The 23,934-nt window shown below is 34.1% G+C and overlaps 1 protein-coding gene across 6 annotated transcripts in view; it reads left to right on the forward strand.

Moving 5' to 3' along the window:
* The window catches only part of AKAP9 (A-kinase anchoring protein 9), a 147,217-nt gene that overhangs the window by 90,163 nt on the left and 33,120 nt on the right, over window positions 1-23,934 (forward strand). For 3 of the 6 annotated variants that reach the window (XM_057730302.1, XM_057730303.1, XM_057730306.1), the window contains 6 exons: window positions 14,744-14,906; window positions 16,379-16,591; window positions 18,996-19,228; window positions 20,072-20,191; window positions 21,772-21,948; window positions 22,585-22,689. In XM_057730302.1, coding sequence (XP_057586285.1) covers window positions 14,744-14,906; window positions 16,379-16,591; window positions 18,996-19,228; window positions 20,072-20,191; window positions 21,772-21,948; window positions 22,585-22,689 — 1,011 coding nt within the window. Of the gene's footprint in view, window positions 1-11,659; window positions 12,014-14,743; window positions 14,907-16,378; window positions 16,592-17,549; window positions 17,589-18,995; window positions 19,229-20,071; window positions 20,192-21,771; window positions 21,949-22,584; window positions 22,690-23,934 lie in introns of those variants that run through there. The other 3 variants (XM_057730301.1, XM_057730304.1, XM_057730305.1) reach the window with 2 other exon arrangements.

Raw genomic sequence — 23,934 nt, forward strand, 5'->3', positions numbered from 1 at the left:
TGCAGTGAGAATTCACTGATTGGCCAGGGGAATATATCATAATATATTTCTACTGTTAAACTTCTGGATTGCACCTTGATTGACTGAAGGTATTCAACTGAAGGTATGCAACTAAGGTATTCATATGCAGTTAAGTAGGTCTCAAAAATGTTTCCATAGATAAATTCTGAAGATACAATGTGATATATAGTTATATTACAGAAGAAATTGCTATCTTTGGGTAATTCTTGTTTTTCTGAAGCTTTCTTTCACATCAGGTACAAACTGATTGAAAAGGTTTTGCTTCAATAACTCAGAAATTTCCTTGAGCATCCACAGAGAACTAAAAGAAGTGTAGTATTCCTCAAAACTCAAATCTTTGTGTATTTACTAACAGAAAGTTTGACTATTTACACAGTGATAGGGCTCCCATCTTTACTAAAGTCACGAGTTATTTTTCACTGCCAACATCTTAAGTGCTGTTAAGGAAATGGCAGCAATTAAAACCAGCCTCATTTGTGTTATTCATTTAACAAGACATGAAATTATACTGTTGGATCAAGGAATTATAATGTTTACTGCATTTTTCTTCAGCCTCAGGTGTAACAGACTTACGCTCAGCATTGGAATCATGAATGCTATGTCATAATGTGAAATTCCATAGCTACAATTTAAAAATATATATTTTCTACTAATATATGGTATCTCTTAAAATCTTTACTTTTTAAAATTGACATAAGCCCTGGATTGGCTTTCTTTTAGAATGCTTATGCATAAGCCACTTTTACAATATGCTACTCTACTGAGTCAGCTGGGCCAATTCCAGCATTTTCAACTGTTGCTTTTCAGCATCTTAATGTGTGAATGCAAATGCATCATAATTATCCCTTTTAGTCTGTGAAAATTATATGGTATAGATGATTCTGCACTGAATTTCCACATGATCCTGCTTTTTTTTCTTTTCTGCTTATTTCAGTCACATCAGTTTAATTTCTGTATTTATCTTTTATACCATGAGAAAAGCTGTTAATACTTTTCCTTTTTTGACCACTGTTAAATACTTTTGACCTGGCTCTCAAGCTCTGTTAATACTGTTTCTACTACCTGATACTCATTGTAATTTATGGACAATCTGATTAATGCAATATGTTTGTCATTTGACAAGCCCCATGGAAAAGGGTAAATAAATCAGAAGTGATCAGTAGTTGGACTTGCTCCTACCTGCTACTGAAGAGAAACTTTCCCCATAATCCATTAACAGTGTCAACAGACCAGTGTGGGAGATCCACCTGAAAGACTGTTTCCCAGGCTATCAAACCTGCTTATGTGAGCAAGTAGTGAGTTACAGTAGGAGCTTGACTATTCTCAGTTTATTAAATACTGTAGCAGCAATATGTTACATAGATTTTACTGTATTGTGTTAGTTTGAATATCACCGAATAGATCACAGAAATTTTGCCTAGGGCAGTCAGAAATTCTCAAAGTGCAGTCTCTAAAGCAGCAACATAAACATCACTAAAAACTTGTTCTGAATGTAAATTCTCAGTCCCCACTCCAGACCTACAAAATGATGGAGTCCAAAGACCTGTGTTTTAACAAGTCCCTTAGATGATGCTGGTACAGACTAAAGTTTGAGAACCACTGACCTAGAAATTATAATATTCACATTATTCTAGCTGAATTTTGAAGTTTTCTATGAATCTGTTATATAAAGGTTGAAGTAGTTGTTGACGTTTGATATAAAAATCAGATATTTCTTAGATGAATTATATTCTTAAGGCTGTGGGAATAGGAGCTTTAGTTCAGTTACTACTCTTGCATGGAGAGATGTTTAAAGACACAGACTTCTTCAGAATATTCTCATCAATAACTAGATTTACTTTGAACATGATGAATATTTCTTGAATAAATTTATTTATTCACATTTATTTATTTATTTACTATATCATTGGCTGTGTTGGGTCGTCATTGCTGCATACGGGCTTTCTCTAGTTGCGTAGAGCAGGGGCTACTCTTAGTTGCAGTGTGTGGGCTTCTCATTGCGGTGGCTTCTCTTGTTGCAGAGCATGGGCTCTAGGCGCGAGGGCTTCAGTAGTTGTGGCACACAGGCTCAGCAGTTGTGGCACACAGGCTTATTTGCTCCAAGGCATGTGGGATCTTCCCAGCCCAGGGATCAAACCCACATCCCCTGCACTGTCAGGCGGATTCCTAACCACTGCGCCACCAGGGAAGCCCTGAATATGATGAATATTTTTAATCATCCGGTAGATTGATACAAAGTAATGTGTAGTCCTCTTTGTGAAATGACTAGCATTCCATTTTCCTTTTAATAAGTCATTATTTGGTTCTTCTTCATAATGGAATATTTCCCTTTTATCTTGATTTTTCTTTTTACTTGTCATAAAAAAATTTAAAAAAGTACTGGCACTGCTGTAATATCTTTTTGCTTGCAGTGAAAGAGAAATTCAGGTAAATAGCTCTGCATAGGATACCCTGAGACTAGAAAAGAGAGCAGTATCTGACAGTTTAGGGTAAGGTGGGAACAAATAAAGCTTATTGGAGGACTTGATGCTTTGAGATGAGTCACTCATTCCTCAAATTTATCGAGCACCTAGTACGTAACAATCGCTCTTCTAGATACTGGAGGTACAGCATTGAACAAAATGTACAAAGTCCCTGGTCTCATAGAGCTTACAGTATAGTGGTGGGCACCGATCATAAATAAACATAGTATACCCGATGGTGATAGCTGCTGTGAAGAAGAGTAAAATAGGGGGAGACAGAGCATGATGGGGGAAGAGGACATTTTATGCAGGAAAATTAAGGAAGACCTCTCTGGTAATGTGATAGTCAGGTATATGCCTTAAGGAAGTATAAGAGACAGCCACATAGGGAAGTTGGGGAAGAATATTTCAGGCAAAGGAATAGCGAGTACGAGGTCCTGAGGTGGTCATGTGCTAGTTCTTTGTGTGGTTGACAAGGAGGCCAGTGCAGCTTGAGCAAGAAGTGTGGGGAAAGTGTAGGAGACAAGGTCAGAGGTACCTGGGAACCAGATCACATAGAACTTGAAATTTAATTTTTAATGAGATGTGGAGTCATTGGGTACAATTTTTTAACTTGTCATTTTGAAGTGATTTTAGACTTACAGAAAAGTTGCAAAAATAGTACCAAGAGTTCCCATGTACTCCTTTTTTTAATGTGTTAATTTATTTATTGGCTGTGTTGGGTCTTCGTTGCTGTGCACAGGCTCCCTCCAGTTGTGGTGAGCAGGGGCTACTCTTCGTGGCGGTGTGTGGGCTTCCCATTGCTGTGCCTTCTCTTGTTGCAGAGCATAGGCTCTAGGCACACGGGCTTCAGTAGTTATGGCAGATGGGCTCAATAGTTGTGGCTCATGGGCTCCAGTGTGCAGGCTCAGTAGTTGTGGCACACGGGCTTAGTTGCTCCACAGCATGTGGGATCTTCCTGGACCAGGACTCAAACCCATGTCCCCTGCATTGACAGGTGGATTCTTTTTTTTTTTTTTTCATGTCAGAATTTATTTAAAAATTTGGTGAAGATGGAGGCTGAGACTGAACATCTGTTGGAGGAGTATATGTGGATTTTAGCTAGTCCTCCTTTCTCTCTCTTCACATGTATTTTTCAGGATAAAATGAAGCAGTTTTTAGTTGATACCACAATGCCTTTTGTGTTACAGATGCCAAGTTCTGCAAAAGAAAAAATAATAGAGAGACCCTATCATGTCATAGTAGTATTGCTTTCAGTGATTATAAATTTAGTAGATTTCTTAAAAATAGGCTGATGTATATGTTAATGAAGAAACAGTGTTTTGGGGGAAATTGGCCTATGTTACAGTACCAACATCATGAGCGTTATTAGTTCTTATTAGACTGTAGGTAGAGCACCAAACTCATATACTGCCCTGAAGAAAATGTCTGAAAATGCCAGAAGTGTAAAGCTGTCGTTACCCCAAGTTATCACTAGAAGAAACATACTTTGTCTCGTTATACTTTTCCAGAACTAAAGCACTGAGATGTGACTGGTACTCCATTATGCTCTCCATATGAACAGAAGTGTAGGATGGCCACGAAGAACATTCAGTTCCCTTGGGGTTTATAAATTGCCCTGTTTCTCAGTCCTTCCACTTCTTGAGTGTCCTTTTTGAGAGGTCTTACTTTTCTGCTCTGTCTGGAGTAGAGAATGTCTCTTAGTAGGTGACCGAGTCTTGCCAACATTGGCCTCTTTTTGATCTAGCTGACTGCCCGCTGAGGAAGAAAGGCTTCATTTTGTCTCCAGGCAGAGGTGTTGGGTTTAAAGACTGATGAAACCAACTGTTTCAGACAATTGCTCTGCTTTTATTATTTGATCAATGTAGAGTGTTTGTTTGTTTGTTTGTTTGTTTCTAAGAACTTTTATTGAGATACAATTAACATACAGTAAACTGCATATATTTAGTGACAGGTGGATTCTTAACCTCTGTGCCACCAGGGAAGCCCCCCATGTACTCTTCACTCAACTTTCCCTAATGCTAACATCTTGCATAACCATACTATAGTTATCAAAACTTAGAAATGAAAAGTGGTATAATACTATAAACTACAAGCTGTTTGGATTTTACCAGTTTTCCCACTATTGCCCTTTTTTCTGTTCTAGGATCTATTCCAGGATCCCACATTGCATTTAGTTGTCATGTCTACTTCATCTTCTCCAAACTCTGACTGTTAGTTTCTGAGTCTATCTTTGCCTTTCATGACCTTGACACTTGAAAAGGACTGGCCAATTATTTTGTAGAATGTCCCTCGGTTTGATTTTGTGTGATGTTTTCTCATGATTACACGTAGCTTATGCATTTTTGACAGGAATACCGCAGAGGTGATATGCCCTTCTCTGCGTGTCAAATCAAAAGGCACATGTCTTCTTATTGGTGCTGTTAATCTCAGTTATTTGTGGTATGGGCTGGGCTTCTCCACTATATTATTACTCTTTTCCTTTTGTAATTAATAAATATCGTGGGGGAGGTAGTTTTATACTATGCAAATATCCCATTTCTGTTTAAACTTCCATCCATTAATCTTAGCATCCATTGGTAGATCTTGCTTGCGCAATTATTACTGTGGTGTTCTAATGGTGATTTTCTGTCATTCATCCATTCATTCATCATTCCTTCATTTATTGATTGGAATAGTCTGTAAGAGCTGTTTCTTCACTCACATTTATTTACTTAACTAATCAGGCTCCATATGGACTCATGGCTATTAATTTTTTTCAATGGGTTGTAATCCAATGCTATAGTAGTTTGTTTTGTTCCAGCTTGGCATTAAGAACTCTTTCAGGTTGACACTTGTGCACTTTCAAAGTGCTTATTACTCTTTTGAGCATTTGCATTATCAAAGGCTCCAGGCCCATCTTGTATTTTCCCTGCCTCAGCCCTAGAATCAACCACTTCTCCAAGGAATTCAAGTTCCCTTTACTGGAGAATGACATTTAGAAACCAAGACCTGGGTGCTGTATGTCTTATTGTTACTAAGGTGTCATGGCTTTCTCAGCAGGCAGTTTGAAAATATATGTAGTATATTAACTCTTGCATCTGTGTTTATTTCTGTATCTATCTGTATATTTAATAAAAATATAAATTCATACTGATACCTCCAGTTCCCATCTAGTACCACAGCACTCTTTCTACCCTTTCCCCTTTCGTTTGTCCTTTGTTCTCCAAAGGTTAGAAACCAGGCTCTCATAATCTACAGTAGTTTTACTTTATTTGTTAACCATTTATACCCATAAAATAATTTCATACCCATATATACCCATAAAGTAATTTTACAGTTGCTAACCACCTATACCCCTGTGAAATTTGTAAAACAGATTTACTAACTAGAGTGCAACATTTATGTACAGTACTTTTTGGTCTTTAGCCTAACAGTATATAATCAAAATAATGTTTTTCAAAGTATCTTAGGTTAACTCTTTTCTCCCCACATCTTTAATTCTTCATTTTTAGTACAATTAGAATCATTTGTTATAGTTTTTATTCCATTTTGGGTTCCCCCACACTTTGGTTACTTTTTTTTAAAATTTACATACAGTAAATTTCAGTTTGTGTGTAGACAGTTCTTTTGGTTGTGACAGATGCATAGAATTATGTATCTGCCACCTCAAACATAATACAAAATAATTCCATCACCCCAAAATTCCCTGGTGCTGCTCTGTTCTTTTATAGTCCGCTCCTCCTCCACCTCCTGCCCTTGACGACCACTAGCTGCTTTCTGTCCCTATAGTTTTGCCTTTTTCCAGAGTGTCATAAATGAAATCATACATTATGCATTCTTCTGGGTCTGGTTTCATTGTCTTAACAAATGCATGTAAGGTTCATCTGTGTGTGTTAAATAGTTTGTTTTTAGAGCTGAGGAGTGTTCCATTGAATGGATGCACTGTTTGTTTATCAAAAGGACATACAGATTGTTTCCAGCTTTGGGTCATTAAAGATTTTTCAGTAACTGATCAAACTTACATTTATCAAAAAGATCACTTTGACCACCTTGTTAAATATAGACTGGGGGGATGGAGGGGTGCAGGGCAGAAGCATAGAAACCAGTTAGAGAACTTGCCCAGGCTTATAAATTAGGTGTAAGTTAGAATTTGAACCTAGAAAGTCTGGCTTCAGAGTCCCTGCTCTTAACCACCTCTTTTTCTGCCCTTTGAAAATGAAAGGAGTGAATCATTCTGTCAGTTACCGCTGACAGGTCATGTTACAATCTGAGGAGTGGATTTTGAAATCCAGGGGTGTGGGGGGGGTGGGCATTGGTTACTTTACAAGAGCAGTTTCAGTGAAGTGATGGAGGTGAAAGCATAATTCAAGGGAAAATGAGTCTTTTAAGTATAGACTTACAGGACAAGTAGCAACTAAGTGGGTGGATCAAGAAGAAAATTTGTGGCAAATGGCATAGCATGTTGGTGTAAACCAGCATGATGTGTCTGAGGCTAGTGGATAGTTTTGTGTTGTAAACATCCAGGGTGGAATATGGGAAACAGAGGGTAGAAGAATAGCAGTGGTTAGCACAAAGTCCCTTGAGGGCTAAGTTAAGGAGTTTTAACTTAATGCTGAAAAGTGTACGGAGTCATTGAAATGTTTTTGGTAGAAAATAATATCAAATTTGTGCTTTAGAGAGCTTTCCTCTGGCAGCAGTGTGGTGGATAGATGGGCAGGAAAATAGGAGAGATGCTAAATGTGCAAGAAACAGGAGACTCTTAAAAAAATATTCCAAGTGAAAAGGGATAGAATCAAGTTAGGGCAAGAGGGAAGTGATTTTAAAACTTGTGGGAAGTTGAATTTTATAGAAGTTGGCGTGACATTGGATGTGGGGGATAAGGAAGGGGAGAGGAAACCACACATGAATCCTTGACCAACTAAGTTGTTGGTGTATTTCACTTACTGAGCTGGGGGATACAAAGGAAGGGAATAATGAGTTCAGTTTTAGGATAATCTGAGTTTGAAATGCATAGACGGAGAAGATATTCGCTAGAGTCTAGAGTTTGGGAGACTAGATTGGAAGTTGTCATCACTTTAAAGACATTTGAAACCATGGTTTTGGAGAGTGTACAAAGCTAATTTTTTGTGCTGGTAGAGTGCTGAGATTTAAAAGATAATAAAGGTAGATAAGTCCACAAAAGAAATTGAGAATGAGAGAGGAGAGTCAAGAGAATAGTGTCATGAAAGCCAGATGAGCAGTGATTTTCCATAAGTGTCAGATACCACGGAAAGGTAATGCATGCTGAGGATTTAGTACCCATTGGATATGTCAATATATGGCAGTGAGGAAAACAGGAGAGCACTAGCTTGAAAGAGGGAGAATGCTTTTTTAAAGCTTCAAATGTTTATATTGGGTAACAGTGGAAGAGTTGAAGATGCAGGTCAGAGGGGATAGGCTTTGTGGAGCCAGAACCTTGGGGTAGATGAGGAAGGAATCCAGGACACAAGTGGAAGGTGTGGCCTTTGGATCAGAGAGACTCTGCCTCCTTTAAGATTGGTGAGAGAGATTATTGCTGGTGATTGTGGCCTTTTGTTTGGGGTTGGGGAGGAGTTTCATTGAAAAGGCCCTGTAGTCTAAGTAAATATTGTCAAATAATCAAGGTTTTTTTCTTTCCTTTTTTTTTTTTTAAACTGGTTTGGTTTTATATGTTATGTAATTTTAGTGGAAAATCATGATTAAGCCTTGTACTTAGTTTTAAGTTTGGGGGCTGCTTTAGGTTCCATAGATGCCTCTTGCTTCAATAAAAGAATTAGAATTATTTTCTTTAGTAAGTATCAGGCAGGGTATTTGCCTTTATAGCCTGATTTCATAATATCTTTTATGAGTGTTTTACTTTATGTATTTGATTTCACAAGTGATTTGCCCAGTGGTATATCCAAATCCATATAATAATACATTTACTGTGATGGATTTTACTTCTCTTTTGCTGAAACAGGATACCATAAATATTGAATATATCCAGGCTTGTATTCAACCTATTGCTGTTTCCTGTTGGTTGGGATAGCTTTTGTTGGAATAGGAGTAAAAGTGCTGACAGACTACTCTCAAGCCCTTAGAAAGTTAATCTTTTTAACATTGTCTTTATTTAGTAGTCTCTTTGTAGTTCTGCAGAAAAGTTATCTTTGAGAGTGTGGTTTCAGATTCTTGATTCCTGGATCAGGTAGAAATAGGAATTGGACTGTTCTGTGGGAAACAGTCTTTAAGAAATTAAAGTTTTCCAGAATCCAGAGGTACTGTTTAGAGTCATAGGAAATTATTTACCAAGAAATTCCTTTAGGTGTTAGAAGAAAACAATGAATGAGGAATTTATTCCCAAAGAATGACTTCCATTATAGGCAGTTCTCATGGATTTATGAATAATCATTTTTTAGAATAATGGAACTTAAGGTACATGTTTCTATATTTTCTCCAAAAAGGAGCCTTTTTCTGAGGATGAAACAGTAGTACTGTAAGTTAAGATTTTGTTTTGTCACTGTTGTGTTTTAAACATAAACTGTAATAAAGTGTTGAAATACATTTGCCATTAGGTGTTGCTCCCAGTGTTGTATATTGTAAGCATCCATCAGGGCCCTGTTGAGGTATTGTAGCCAGGATTCAGTCTCTCTGTTAAATACCTTAGAAAAATAAAAAATAAATCAAAATACAAATGAGAGCAACAGAAGTGTTTTACAAGTTGAGGGAAATACTTCTGGGGAAAAGATTAAATAGCTTGACATTGTACAACTAAAGCAAAGCTAAACATAACTGTATACCACCAATTAATAATAGCCTTCCCAAATATACATTAAAATCTTGATTATCCGAAACCAGGGGATAATGAGCTAGTCTGCATAATTAAAGGGTTGTCCTCTTAAAAATTGAAATAATTTTATTTTAACTGTTTTTGATTGTGAAAAGTTTTATGTGCTTTCTAAAATTTTTTAAAAAAGAATATAATTTGAATTATACCAATTCAAAGTAATCTATCTGGACATCAATATATAAATAATATACCATCAGTTAATATGCTGTTTTGGGGAGAGCTGTTTGTCCCTATGTTAAATCATCTTTACTGCTGTTTTGAGTCTTTTCCCCCTCTAATTTTACTGTGTTTTCTTTGTGGTTAATTTCTTAACCTTGACCTATGTTCCTAGTTATAAGGGAATACCCCTTACTTATAAATTTTTGTTTTACATGGATAAACACAAGTTTTACATGCTTTCAGAAGTAGGGGGAAAATAGACTATAATTAGAAATATTTTAATTCAGGGTTACCTTTCTGAACATGAATTAATATAGTATGCCATCAGTTAATGTACTGTTGTTGTGAGAGCTGTTTGCCCCATTCTAAGTCGTCTTAATCAGCTTTTTTGAGTCTTTTCCTCCTAGTTTTTTTTGTCTCTCTTTTCTGTAGTTAGTTCTTGCCTTGACCTAAAGATTTATGTTTGTAAAGGGATATGTCTTATTTTCAGGGTTTTTTTCTTTTTGCTTCAAATCAGAGAAATTGGACACCAGATTATCAGAATAAACTGTAATTTGCAGAGGGAGTTGAGAAAGAGTATTTTGAGAGGTGTTTAATATGCTGAGACTGGGTCCAACCAATTCATAAAGCTGAGCATCCTAGGATATTGATGATTTTGTATCTGCTGAGGCCCCAGTAAAGTCAAATTTAGCTGCACCAGTAGTAGGGTTAGATGTACAGATGTTAAGATGTGTTCACAAACTAACTGGAGGCGTCACATAAGAAACCATAAGAATCTCATTTTCTCTGTCCTAATTAATAACTGACTGTGAAGGGTTTGAGTATTGACTCCTCTAAAGATATTTTGTGTAGTGAAAGTGCTGTAAAATGGATTTTTGTTGATATGCTTGCTTTAGTGTTTGTTTTTCCGTAGTAGATAAAGGTTTTATGAGTTAAGGATATTTAGTTACTGGGTAGAGAAAAGACACCACAATGAAAGATTTTTCATTTATTTAAAACGACTTTCACTATTGAGGATCTTTTAATATGAAAAACTGTGTTGTTCATCTTTTAAAATTCTGAGTAGCTGGTTTATTCACTTCTGCCGAGATTTCTGGAGCTACCAGAAGGCCATTATACACAACTTGTGCTTTTTAGTTTTAGTCAGCGTTCATAAGATAACAAACTGTCATTACCAACTATTATATACAGTGCAGTTTTAAAAAGAGAGGGTTTTTTTTCTTAACAATTACTCTGTAAACAATTCAGTGTGGAATAAAAACAGATGATTGAACTTGGTGTACCCCCCCAAAAATAATAAATAAATAAATTTAAAAAACAAAAACAATTCAATGTGGAAATGGGTTGTAACCGAACTATATATTTAGTTTGAATGACTGCTCAAAAGAATAAGTATTATTTTATGGAAATATCAAAAGGAAATACTAAGTTTTCCAGAAATAATTATCATTATTGGATATAATTGAAGAACTAATTGGTAATGTGGACTCAAACCTACTTGATTTCACATTTTTAAATTAAAAGTTTTTTAATGGAATGGAAAAACACTAGCTTATCTTAGAAGCATTATAAACTTTTATCTAAATATCCTCTTCAGAGCTCTGACGTGGAACTTGGATCCTGTTAGGCAGGCTTTTTTGTGGGCGTGTTAATTCAGATTCCACCTGTCAGGGTACCTATAGGTAAAGATATTAAACCACACCCTCTGTTCTGACCTTTCCTCAGGGGACACTGACTAGAATCCTTTGGCTCAGCATGAGAGGCTATTTGAATAGCTCAGTTCAGAAGAGCATTGAGTGAAGCAGCAAGAACAAGGGAAATAATGTTGCAACTACGTTTCTTAAGACTGCTGCTATGGAGACTGAAACTTGACTTTCCCTGCCAGGTTCTGTTTGGAAGGCTTTTATTTCCACAGACATATTTGATACCGAAAGCAGTTTTATTACTTAGATAATTAGATATTTATATTTTCATTCTTCCATTCCTCAACTGTTCAGTAATTATTCAATTAAAAACGTTTGCTTGCTTTTAGTTTTGTTTTTTTGTTTTTGTTCTGGTTTTTTTTTTTTTTTTTTTTTTTGATGAAGACTGATGGAGATCTAGGGTTTTGTTTTTTTTTTAGATCTGTGGGGTTTTTTGTTGTTTACGTGTATGAATTAATTTTATAATGTCTATTTGATAGTGCTAAGGAGAAATTTTCATACTGCTGTTGTGTATCTTGACAAACTAAACAGAACTTTTTAGTGTAGTGGAAAACTGGCAAAGCAAATGAGGGTAATTAGCAGCTACAACGACAAGAATGGATTCTTACAGGACCTATTTGGCAACTGTCAAACTTAGTGGCTTGTGGATGGAAGAACAAGATGAAGACGTTTATGAGGTTGAATCTCGTGTGCCTTTACCACATCCTTTTCCTCTGTGTGAACATTTGGATGAAAATAACTCAGTAATTATTAATACTTCTATTTTTCATTTTATTCATAAAAGAAATGGGCACATATTAAAGCTTATTTCTAAAATTTCCCTGCCTACCCCTCCTTATTCAGTAAGTATAAAAATTTTGTTTTTTATAGTTTTATGCTTTCAGTATTTTATACATTTAGTTAAAAAAAAACTGTAATGAGAAATGAACTTTAAATGTCTTTGGTAAGGGTAAATGGGATTGTTTTCTTGTTGTTTGGTGTGTTACTACTCATTCATCCTGTAATGATTAATGTATTGAAGGGCTAAATTTCATCCACAAGCCCCAACTTGGCTACGTTTTTAGTTCCAGAAAGCAGAATGAGATAATATTTCAGTTCTCCTATGCGAGGCAAGCTGTTTCAAAAGAATCCTGCTTGTCCTTAAGAATCTTTACTTCTATATGTTTATGATGCCAATCCTGAGTAAAAATGAAATGATTATATTTGAGGGAATAGGCATTGTCATACCTAAAACAGCTAAGCGAACTGTCATTAAGCCAATTAGGAAATGTTTACAGTCATACGGCATATTGGCTGTAGTTCTGGAAAAGAGAAAAGGAAACCTGGATTCTAATTTCAGTTTTTTTGCTAACTCCCTAAGGAACTTATTTTTAATACGCCTACTAATCCTGTGAGGAAATAACCGTTTACTGCTGTTTATGTGAAATGTATGTTATAAGCAGTGTTAAGATTATTTAGCAAATAGTATTTCAGGTACATTTGGCACTTAAATGTGAATGATTCACTGCAAGTTATTCAGTGTAAGTTATTCGGCACTTTTTATGACTTTCATGACTTTAATTATATGTACTAGCTAGTATTTAACAAGACAAATGCTTTCAGAATAGTTTTGTTACCTCCCGAAGCTTTTATATTAAAGTGACAGAATATTTACTAATTATTTGTACACGCTTTTAATGTAGTAGTAAATTTATTAAATTATTTGAAAATATTAAATATATTTTTATATATTTCACATTATTAGGTATTAGGTATAGGTATTATATAAATATTAGGAATAAACTGTACCTTAACTAATAGAGGAGTTTTAAGAATATTTAGATAAATATTTGAAGGAATCTCTTATTCCAGTAACATGTTGTTGCCATCTATAATTTCATTTATAATAAGTGAGATTTGTTTGCTAGATCTACTGTATTTGAGTCCCAACTTTTTTGTTTTGCTTTGTAAAACTTATTTCTTGTGGTTTTATAGTAATATTTAAATGCATCTTAAGGCAGGTTTAGATCTCAAAAAAGTAGAATACAGAAGCCTACTTATTTAATGTTCTTATCTAAAGCAGGTATTTATTTTGTGGTAAGTGCATTGTTGTATTTGTACAGTAAATTTGAAAAAGGAACAAAAACTCATATCCTATTTAGAGCTATGAACTCTTTTAGAAATTTCATGTATTTACCAGGCAACCATTTTATAATGTACAGAAAAAAATTACATATGTACGTGTGAAAGCAATTGATTTATTTTTAAAATATAGGCTGTGTCTGTAAGTTCAGGAGCATGGCTGTATATAAGTTTATATTTTATAGTCCTTTTTAAATTTTAAAAATTAATGTATACTGGTTATCCACATTTAAAGGAAAATAATCTTTTGCCAGTCAGAAGTAAAAAAATAGTTTTATCTTTGTTGAGGTAACAACATATTATTATAGATATTTTAGGAAATATTTTGTGATTAAAATACGTGCTTAATTTTCCATTATGAGTCTTAAATGTGTATTCATAGTATTTTCAAGTAATAAGTCATGAATGATATTTAAAACATCTTATTAAAACAAGAATAATTGCACAGTAGATATGTGGGATACTGATTGATCCAACCACAAAAAGGTACGACAAAAAGCTTTATTTAGTAATTCTAAAATCTATTTGCTATGGTAGATTCTAAAATGCTATGGCATTTTTAAAAATATAATAGTGTTAATATTAAGTACTGGAAACATTTGAGCTAAGTTTTTCCCCATGTAGTTGTTTCAGTAAAAACAGATAAAGCAGGTGCTAGCAGTAAGAAGCCCAGAAAACTAAAGCAGAGAGTGTTTTTCTACAATTTCATGCAGCTGATGACAGTGATGATTGTTTTTGAGCACTTTGGCCTTGAGCCTGTACTTGACTGTCATCTTAAAAATTATTTAAGAGTGTAATCAGTATATGCCAATGACAGCATTTTAAGGAGGCTTTGTTTATAGATAATGCCTCTATATTCTAAGGTTTTGAAAATAAACTATTTAGAGTCCTGTAGGTGTTTCACAACTGGACAGAAATATAAAGCTTTTGGTTAAAACATGGGTTAAATTTCATTTTGTTGTGCCACTGTGATTTTATTCATCGATGCCATTGCGTTAATCATTTATTATTAGCTCCCCGCAGTGTACAGCAGGAGTCGCAGTCAATAAATGTTAAATATAGAAGAAATAAAGCTTGTAGAACACATAGTTACATAAAATTCTCTACCAAATACAAAAGGAGCCTATGTATTATTAATTTTATCTCTCTCTTTATATGATAGAATCCTGATCTGGTGATTTAAAGTGGTTTATTTCCAAAAGAAGCAATTTTTTTGTTCAGTAAAATTAGAATACATCTCTTACGGAAAGTTGTACACAGCTAATCTACTTATCTGCTGACTTACCCTACCTACTAATATTAACATGCACTAGAAATATTAAATGACTTACAGTTCAACAGTATATCTTTATTTTCATTTAAAATTCTTTTTTTTCTAACTTTAATGGGTAATGACACTGATATTCTTAACACTTTGTCTTCCTTCACGTGTATTTTCCTTCTTTGTTTAGCTGGAACATGCGAAAATTACACAGACAGAGTTGATGCGTGAGTCATTTAGACAGAAACAAGAAGTGACAGAGTCCCTTAAGTGCCAAGAAGAACTGCGAGAGCGCCTTCATGAGGAGGCCAGGGCCAGAGAACAGCTGGCTGTGGAGCTTAGTAAGGCTGAGGGTGAGTACTCTGCCATTGGCAACTGAGGATGGAGAAATTTCAAGTCTAAAAATAGATTTTTGCGCAAGTCAGCTTTGGAAACCACCAATCTTTTAAAAAAAAATTTATTTCTTTATTTCTTTATTGTCTGCATTGGGTCTTCATTGCTGCACATGGGCTTTCTCTAGTTGCAGTGAGTGGGGACTACTCTTCATCGTGGTGCGGGGGCTTCTCATTTCGGTGGCTTCTCTTGTTGCAGAGCACAGGCTCTAGGTGCGTGAGCTTCAGTAGTTGTGGCACAGAGGCTCAATAGTTGTGATTCACGGGCTCTAGAATGCAGGCTCAGTAGTTGTGGCACACGGGCTTAGCTGCTCTGCAGCACGTGGGATCTTCGTGGAGCAGGGATCAAACCCGTGTCCCCTGCATTGGCAGGTGGATTCTTAACCACTGTGCCACTTAGGAAGTCCCTACCAATCTACTTTTAATTTCAAATGACCATTGAAAAGTAGTTATAATTTATCTTCAAAATTCCTCTAAGCAGTTTTTAAAACTATATTTTTTATTATAGAATATACTTAAATACTTAATAGAATTATAGAAAGTATTTAAAATTTTAGAAAATACAGAAATGAATGATAGTGAGTTGTTACCATAATCCCACCATCCTAAGACATCTCTTATAATTTAAAGACAGGAAACTGGAGCAAAGAGATGCTAATAAATTGTTCAGTCACCATGAAATGGTGATTCCAGGCCTTTAAGCCTCTAAAGCCCCATGCTATTTATATCCTACCATACTGTTGTGGGTGTTGGCCTTCTAGAATCACTTAAAGTATCAACTTTCTCTAGTGTATTTAAAATGTGATTCAGTTCACAAGCATCTGATTTATATTAGGCTTTCCAGGAACCTCTCTATTTATATCTTTTTAGTAAAGTGTATTACACCTAACATGATGTGATACATTAGCATAACAAAGTAATAGAAAATTCAGAGGAATTTCATATTTAGACACAGTGGTTAATAAGAAAAAGGCTGTATTGAGCATAGCTTGGTTACTGCTATCATTAACAACAGATTCATTCAAGACTTTTAATAGGTTGAGACGAAGCGAGAGAGTAGCACAGACATATATATACTACCAACTGTAAAATAGTCAGTGGGAAGTTGTTGTATAACAAAGGGAGTCCAACTCAAGAATGCAAGATGCCTTAGAGGACTGGGGCGGGGAGGGTGGGGGGGAGTCAAGGAAGGAAGGGAATACGGGGATATGTGTATAAAAACAGATGATTGAACTTGGTGTACCCCCCAAAAAATAATAAATAAATAAATAAAATTAAAAAAAAAAAAGACTTACGAAAAGAAAGAAAAAAAAAGACTTTTAATCGGTTGGAATGATTTGAAATTTCCTAACAGTATACCTTTTATTGTTTATATAAATACAGTGGTAAAATTTGGAATAATAATTGCATTCCTTGCTAACTTTATTTTATAGGTGTCATTGATGGATATGCAGATGAAAAAATGCTTTTTGAAAGGCAAATTCAAGAAAAAACTGATGTAATAGATCGTCTTGAGCAGGAGTTGTTATGTGCAGGTAATAGATTACAAGAATTAGAAGCAGAGCAACAGCAGATCCAAGAAGAAAGAGAATTACTGTCGAGGCAGAAGGAGGCTATGAAAGCAGAGGCAGGCCCAATTGAACAGCGTATGTATTTTTAGACTTTATATGAAACATTCCTTAAAAGTTCAAGATGTCTTTTTTTTCCCCTTTCAGTGCTATTATTTATATATTTTATATAGGGATTAAAAAATAATAAGAAAATCTACCTTATTGGTAATTGTCTTACTAGCCACCCATGTGGAATCAAATTTTTTTCTTTTTCTTTTGGCATATTTTAACAGGAAAAGATAATTCTTCATTTATCCTCAAACCTCTGCCTAAAGAGAAAGCTGCATATAATGAGGCAGGATATTTTTTAAATTGTGTAAGATTTTGTTCTTTTAATTGCAGAAAAGCAGCAAAATGTATACTTGGATTAACTAAGAGCACTGATCTGGCACTAGTAGTGAGCAGGTGGGGTGAATTTCAGCCTGCAAGATAATAGATTGAAAAGGTCACTGGCTATTAGAAGCAGGCTGACATCTAATTTAATATAAACAGGAGTTCAAAGAATAAATAAGTTTATAAATAACCTTTAATCTTTTCTCAAATGAGACATTAGGTAACATCTTAAGGTTTGTTTAGTGGTAAAAAAAAGTAAATGTCAGTCTTTGTAACAATGGAACTTTAAATCCTTTTACTCATATCCTCTCACTTTTATATTACATATGCAGTCAGATTATAAATGTGTAGTTTTACTAATTGAATTTTATCAATTTAGAGATGTAACATACATTTTTGTAACATGGTGAAGTTTTTCTGATTGCTCAAATTTGTTTAACACAAGTTTAGGGTTGGAATTTTTGAGGTGGAAAGTATGTGTATCATACATGTAAAATATTCAAGAAATACTGATACATCTCAAAATGTTACCAGTGATATAATCAGTGGCTTCAACTTTTACTTCTAATTCTTGTGTGTGTGTGTGTGTGTATTATTTTAGGCAATAGAAGACATGTAAATTATATTTTTGTTCTGTGTGTGTGTGTTTTTTTCCTAATAGGACTAGTAGATGCTGCAGTCGATGCAGCACCTGGAGCAGGTGTGTTTATACAATTGCATGGCCATTGGGTGACCCTTTGATTTTTCAGCCAACTAATATAGCTCTAATTTTGCTGTTCTGTTTCATACTTACAGTTTTTCTCTTTAACAAAAACCTTTTCTTACAATAAAAGTACATATTTATATTTGGAATTAACAACTGAGATTCATAGTGACCATCATCTTATTATATCTATTTTTCCACAGAGCTTAAGACCATTTCAGTTTCTTTAAAGAAAATGTTGATTTATTAGAAGTTTTTTTTCTTTAACAAATATGTTAAACTCTTACAGTCTGTGACTTTTCAAAGTACTCTTTTATAAATCAGGAAGTATATAAGATGATGGTATCAATAAGGATCAGTGAAATTTAGTAAGGAGACTTTCTGGTTGATTAACTTTTATATTAACATCTAAATCAGTATTGTTTTAAAGGAAAGCTATTTTCTATAGATTCTTAATCCTGAGTACAATGTTGACAGACGAGTTAGTGTAAAGACTCTATAGAGTTATATTCCTTCCATTTTCTTCATTAGAAAATTGTTTTACATGGCTATATATAATTTATTATTATATGATTAATATTAATAATAATAGCTAACACTTATATGTAGTGCTTGCCGTAGTCCAGGCACTATTCTTCACATATATTAACTCATTTGATCCCTCAGTAACTCTTAGAGATCAGTACTGTTACTATCCCCAGTTTACATGTAAGGAAATTGAAGGACATCATGTTAAGTGTCACAGAGCTAAGTGGCAGAGTTAGGATGTGAAGCCACAGTCTTTGCTCCTAAGCACCGCACCGCACTACTTCTCATGCTGGTCAGTTTTCCCATGATATGCGTACATGGGAGCATGCAAAACTAACTCAGGAATATGGATCTAATAAGGAGTAAGACTAACAGGAAGTTCTGATTTTAGTTATATTTTTTCTCTGCAACTCTTATTTGCCTTGGTTAAAGATTTACAGTAGTTGATTTTTGTGTGTATTGTGTATGCATATAAAAATGATTTTTTATGGGTTTAGAATGAATTGACTTTTTTGCCTGAGGTGAGTTATTTCTGTGTTTGAATTTGGTTAGACTTTTCTCTTGTCCTCATAGTGAAAGTGGATTTTGAGGGGGTCATTTGCTATGCTCTTTTCACAAAAATATTGTTTTTAGTGACAGGACATTCCTTTTTTGTTAAACTCAGTATGGTTTTATTGATACTAGCTTGCTTACTTATATAGGAATATGTTAGTTTGATATTTTCATAACAGTGTTTTCCTTTTTTACATGTGTTTGAAATAAACCTCAGCTCCTTTATTTCATTAAGTTAAAATTTGAACATAGTTACAGGTGATTTCACTACCATAACATCATTAATTGTGATTTAATGTAGTATATTTTTACATTTATAAACAGAATTACTACAGGAGACAGAAAAACTGATGAAGGAAAAACTAGAGGTACAGTGTCAAGCTGAAAAAGTACGTGATGACCTTCAGAAACAAGTGAAAGCTCTAGAAATAGATGTTGAGGAACAAGTCAGTAGATTTATAGAGCTGGAACAGGAAAAGAATGCTGAACTAATGGATTTAAGACAGCAAAACCAAGCACTGGAAAAGCAGTTAGAAAAAATGAGAAAATTTTTAGATGTAAGTATCCTCAACTTTAATATTAATTTTCTCAGTGGAATGCTACTTGCTGCTATTCTAGGTTGTGGATTTTAAATTATGAAGAGACTCTTTAAATTTTAATATTTTCATCTGTATGTGTTATCTACTAATTAACTGAAAAGTACTATTTCAGTTAAAAATTCTAGTAATTTTTATTGTGCAGCTTTCAGAATTGAAAGCAGTACAGGAAGATTATGAATAAGCCCTACCAGTTAGCCTTTCCAAGTTCATAGTTAAGAACTTGTCCTAGTCTTTTTTCTTAACAAATAGCCAAAGCAAGTTAGGATCCTAAGAGGTAATTGGCCACCACTCTTTCCATAAAAGATAGACACACAGGTAACAGTGTGCCGTGGAAGCAAAGGACTGGAACAGTTGTCATGCTGTCATTACTCTCTTCCAAAAAGATGTTAAGTTCCTAATTTCACATGGATTTTCTTCTTTGGGGTTTCATTTAAGTTTTTTGTTATCTTCAGAGGTCAGAGAATCAAATTCTTACGCATTTTATAATTGTAGGTGTAAAACCTAAATTAAAATTAAAGAAATTGATTTACTACACAATTTGTTCTACTCTTTTCTGTTTAATGACTAAATTAATAGTGGAATTCCTCCTTCTAAAAAAAGTAATTGCATTTTAAGGAGAACATTTTTATTTCATTCTGTATTTAACATTATTTGAATTTTAAAAACTGTTGTGCTTCAGATAACATTTAAATGCTTAAATTTTTGTTGAAGAGCCCTAATAGTTTATGTACCAGGGAAGTAAGAGAAATAACAGCTTCAATAAATATTATTTCTTCAATTACTATTATTATTAAACTTTAGGAGCAAGCCATTGATAGAGAACACGAGAGAGATGTATTCCAACAGGAAATACAGAAACTAGAACAGCAGCTTAAGGTCGTACCTCGATTCCAGCCTATCAATGAACATCAAACTAGAGAGGTAAGAATTTTACTGATACTGTCTACCATACAATAATTTGTATACTATGTGAAAAATAAGATTCATGTCATAAAAAACTTAAAAGGAATTCTTTCTGTTGTGTATAAATCTTCAAAATCAGAAGCTTAAATATTATTTCAATATGAGAAGGTTATGGAAACCCTAAAAATTCCAAAGAAGTATAAAATACCTATAAACTCATTGTAGTAAAATGTTATCTACATTCTCATTTAATAGAAGGAATCTGATGTAGAAGAGCCTTAGCTATTGGAGCAGTAGAAAAGTTATCAATTCCCACAGAGTTTATAGTTATTCATCCTGTTTCTAATAGATTTTTAGATTTTGAAAAATAGCTGAGTGTTTGTTGAAACTCAAAAGAATATTTAAGCTCTAGAACTTACTGTCATTTCCTGCTATTTGTTTTCTTATATTTAAAAAGGGTGACCTGCCTCATTCATGAAACTTCAAGAAACTAACAAGGATGTGTGTATTTGATTTTCTTCCAAAACATTGTGATATGTTTGTTTTCTCCTTACTTTGCCAGATCTGATTCCTCAGCTTCTGATTTTCTCAGGATCCAAAAAAACAAAACCACCTAACTGTAATAGTGTATTGTGCCATTTTCCTATATCTGCTTTACTTCTTTTTCCTTGACCTTACTTCAAATCTTAGTCCACCTTTTATTGTTAAAGTTTCTCCTCAGGCTTTGTTACTGTTGTCCTTGAACCTGTAATTGTAGGTAACCTTACATTTCTTTTAATGTTCTGAGGAGTAAGTGCGATTTTTAGATAATTTCCTCAAAGTATCTCACTGAAGCAAGGTAGAATTCCTTTTTCTCTTACCATCACATTTCTTTTTTTATTAAGCTTTTTCTCTTCACTTGATTAGAACTAATTTCACAAGATATCTTATTGATCCTTCTTGTATCCTTCCATCCCAGAGCCATTTACTTGAATGGTGCTGCATATCAGAACCACTTAGAGAAACTTTCAGGGTGCACAGATCCCTCTCACCACCTGGCATTCCCATCTCTATTTTGGGCTGGTGGAATGTGTGAGCTGAAAAGCTTTCCAAGTGACTATATTAAAGGTCCCCAACTGCCTCCCATCCCTGTGGTATTTAGAACCATTGTATTATTATATGTATTGATAGAACCATTTGTGGAAAGAAAACTATAATCCATGAAAGTTTTTTTTAGGTCATCTTATCTTACGTATGAATGTAAGTCAGTACTGTGTAAAATTGTTTTCTTTATATTAGGTTTTAATGTGGTTGTACCATTAGAACTTGTAATCCAACATTATTCAAAAATGTATTTTTTTCTCCTCCTAGCTAGAGAAAATCTTAGTCTTCAGAAGACTTTGTTAAAAGGGTTGGTGAAGGCAATATTATTTCTTTTACTAGTGCAGCATAGATGTGTCACCTCAGAAAATGTTGCTATAGCTGGAGACAACAGTGCTATCCTTATCAAAAATAAAATTAGCATAGCATCTAAAAATCCTTTTTGAAATGAGATTAGATATATTATTAACATGCTTACCTTTTTTTTTTAACATTACAGTTTTTGCTTATATTTCCAGGTTGAACAGTTAACAAATCATTTGAAAGAAAAAACAGACAAGTGCAGTGAGCTTTTGCTCTCTAAAGAGCAGCTTCAGAGGGATATACGGGAGCGGAATGAAGAAATTGAGAAACTGGAGTTCAGAGTAAGGGAACTGGAGCAAGCCTTACTCGTTAGTACAGACACTTTTCAAAAGGTGTGACATTTCTTTGGGTTAATTTTATGAAGTGTTTTAGTACAGGTTACTCTTAGTTACATGAACATCAGTTTTTTTAAATAAAAAAATTACTGATGACTTAATATTATGCATAATGTGTATATCTTTGTGTCTTCATTGACATCATAACCATTTCTGTTGATTCTTATCTCCAAATGTTCTTTTCGTATCTGAGTCCTGATAGAGAAAGATTAATTAAGCCAGGAGAATTAATTACCCTTTTAACCATCAATAAGTTTGTGATTCTAAAATAATAGCCAGGTGAAAAAGCTGTAGGCGCCCATTTAGCCTCATGCTCTACCACAGACTAAGAAGCAATGAGATCTATTCCTGTTGTGCAACAGAAAGCAAAATTGAAGAAAAAAGCAGGATAAGGAAGTTTGGGAGGGGAGCAGATGAGGGGATTATCTTCATTTTATCTGAGAAATGAATTTTAAGATTATCAAGCGTTCCTGTTTTAATTTGTATAAAATACATTTAAGACTGCATGTTGTAACTTTTGATTATTCACTCATGTAGATTATCTACTTCTAATTAGAGAAATAGAATTGCAATTAAAATGGATAATCAGGATTTAATGTCTGAAATTTTGAGAAGATTCTTATGTATTTAAAGGTAGAGGACCGAAAACAGTTTGGAGCTGTAGAAGCTAAAGCGGAATTGTCCCTAGAAATACAGTTGCAGGCTGAGCGAGATGCCATAGACAGAAAGGAAAAAGAGGTAAGTTTATTTTTAATGACAAAGTGTGGTTTGAATTATTTTAGAAAATATCATTTGATTAGAATGGAGTTTATGGTCTAAAACCAAAGTTTAGACTGTTTCTTAGCTCATTGCCTAAGTTGACTTTGAAGGCAGTAAACATTTGAACAAATAAACTGGAATGAAGAAGAGGGGACGAGTATAAAGGCCTTGATGCAGGAGGAGGTTTTGAGGACAAAAAGGTGGCCAGTTTGGTAGGTATGAATTAAATGGAGTGTGGAGAGAGAGAGTGGTGTTAGGGCACAAGGGAGTATCTTCCTCTTGACCTTACCATAGGCTTTGAATTACTGCTGCTTTGCTGTGGGGTTTGTTTGTTTTTTTAAGTTGTATTGCTCTGGAGATAATAGTGCCTTTTTACAATGTACCAAACATGTTCTTAAAACAAAAGGTTAATAATAAAGTAGTTGTATAAAGTTCTTTTATGTTTTTCTACTTCCTCCCTTTCCAGAAAAAAAACAAACAGAAAATGCACTTTTAAAACAGCAGTGATTTCCAGTTCCTAATTATTTAAACCTTTGTCTACTATTAGGTTTTCTAAAGCATATTGTACTCTTTGTTGTCTAGCTATATCATATCATCTTAAATGTTTCAAAAATTTTAATTACATTTTTATCTCTTTCCATATAATTTTCTCAGGACATTTGATATATTTTAATAAATATTTATTGAATGTAAATAGTATATAAATGTTAATGAGTGGTTTGAAAAAAGAAGAATGATTTAGATGTCAGCTAAAACTATAGGTCAGAGAACTTGTAGTTTAGTGGATAAAAAAGCCATCTATATAAATGAATGATGGAAATCATAATTTCCATGAGAATGATTGTTTTCTTATTGTCACATAGTATTGACTAATGTTTATCTAAGAGATTCCTATTTATTTTGTTTTTTGGCTTTTATGTGAGAGACAGGGAATACTTTTGTTGATAGGTAGCCACTTCTGTGTTTCGAAAAGAATTAACATTTAAAGATTTACCTTACACTAAATAATCAGATAAACTGTCTGCTTTCTAAAAAGGTGGAGCTCCAAAACTGGTCACAAAGGCAATGATAATTGATTATGGATAATTGATTAAGTTTATAATTTTATATTTTTATTGACATTTGAATTTTATTTGACACTACTTAACACCTTAATTTCTTGAAGTAAGTATCCAATAACTGCCTACCATTTACTCAGAATCATAGTTGTTGGAATGACGAGAG

The sequence above is a fragment of the Hippopotamus amphibius genome, chromosome 4 (genome assembly GCF_030028045.1).
Source record: "Hippopotamus amphibius kiboko isolate mHipAmp2 chromosome 4, mHipAmp2.hap2, whole genome shotgun sequence".
NCBI classification, from domain to species: Eukaryota; Metazoa; Chordata; class Mammalia; order Artiodactyla; family Hippopotamidae; genus Hippopotamus; species Hippopotamus amphibius.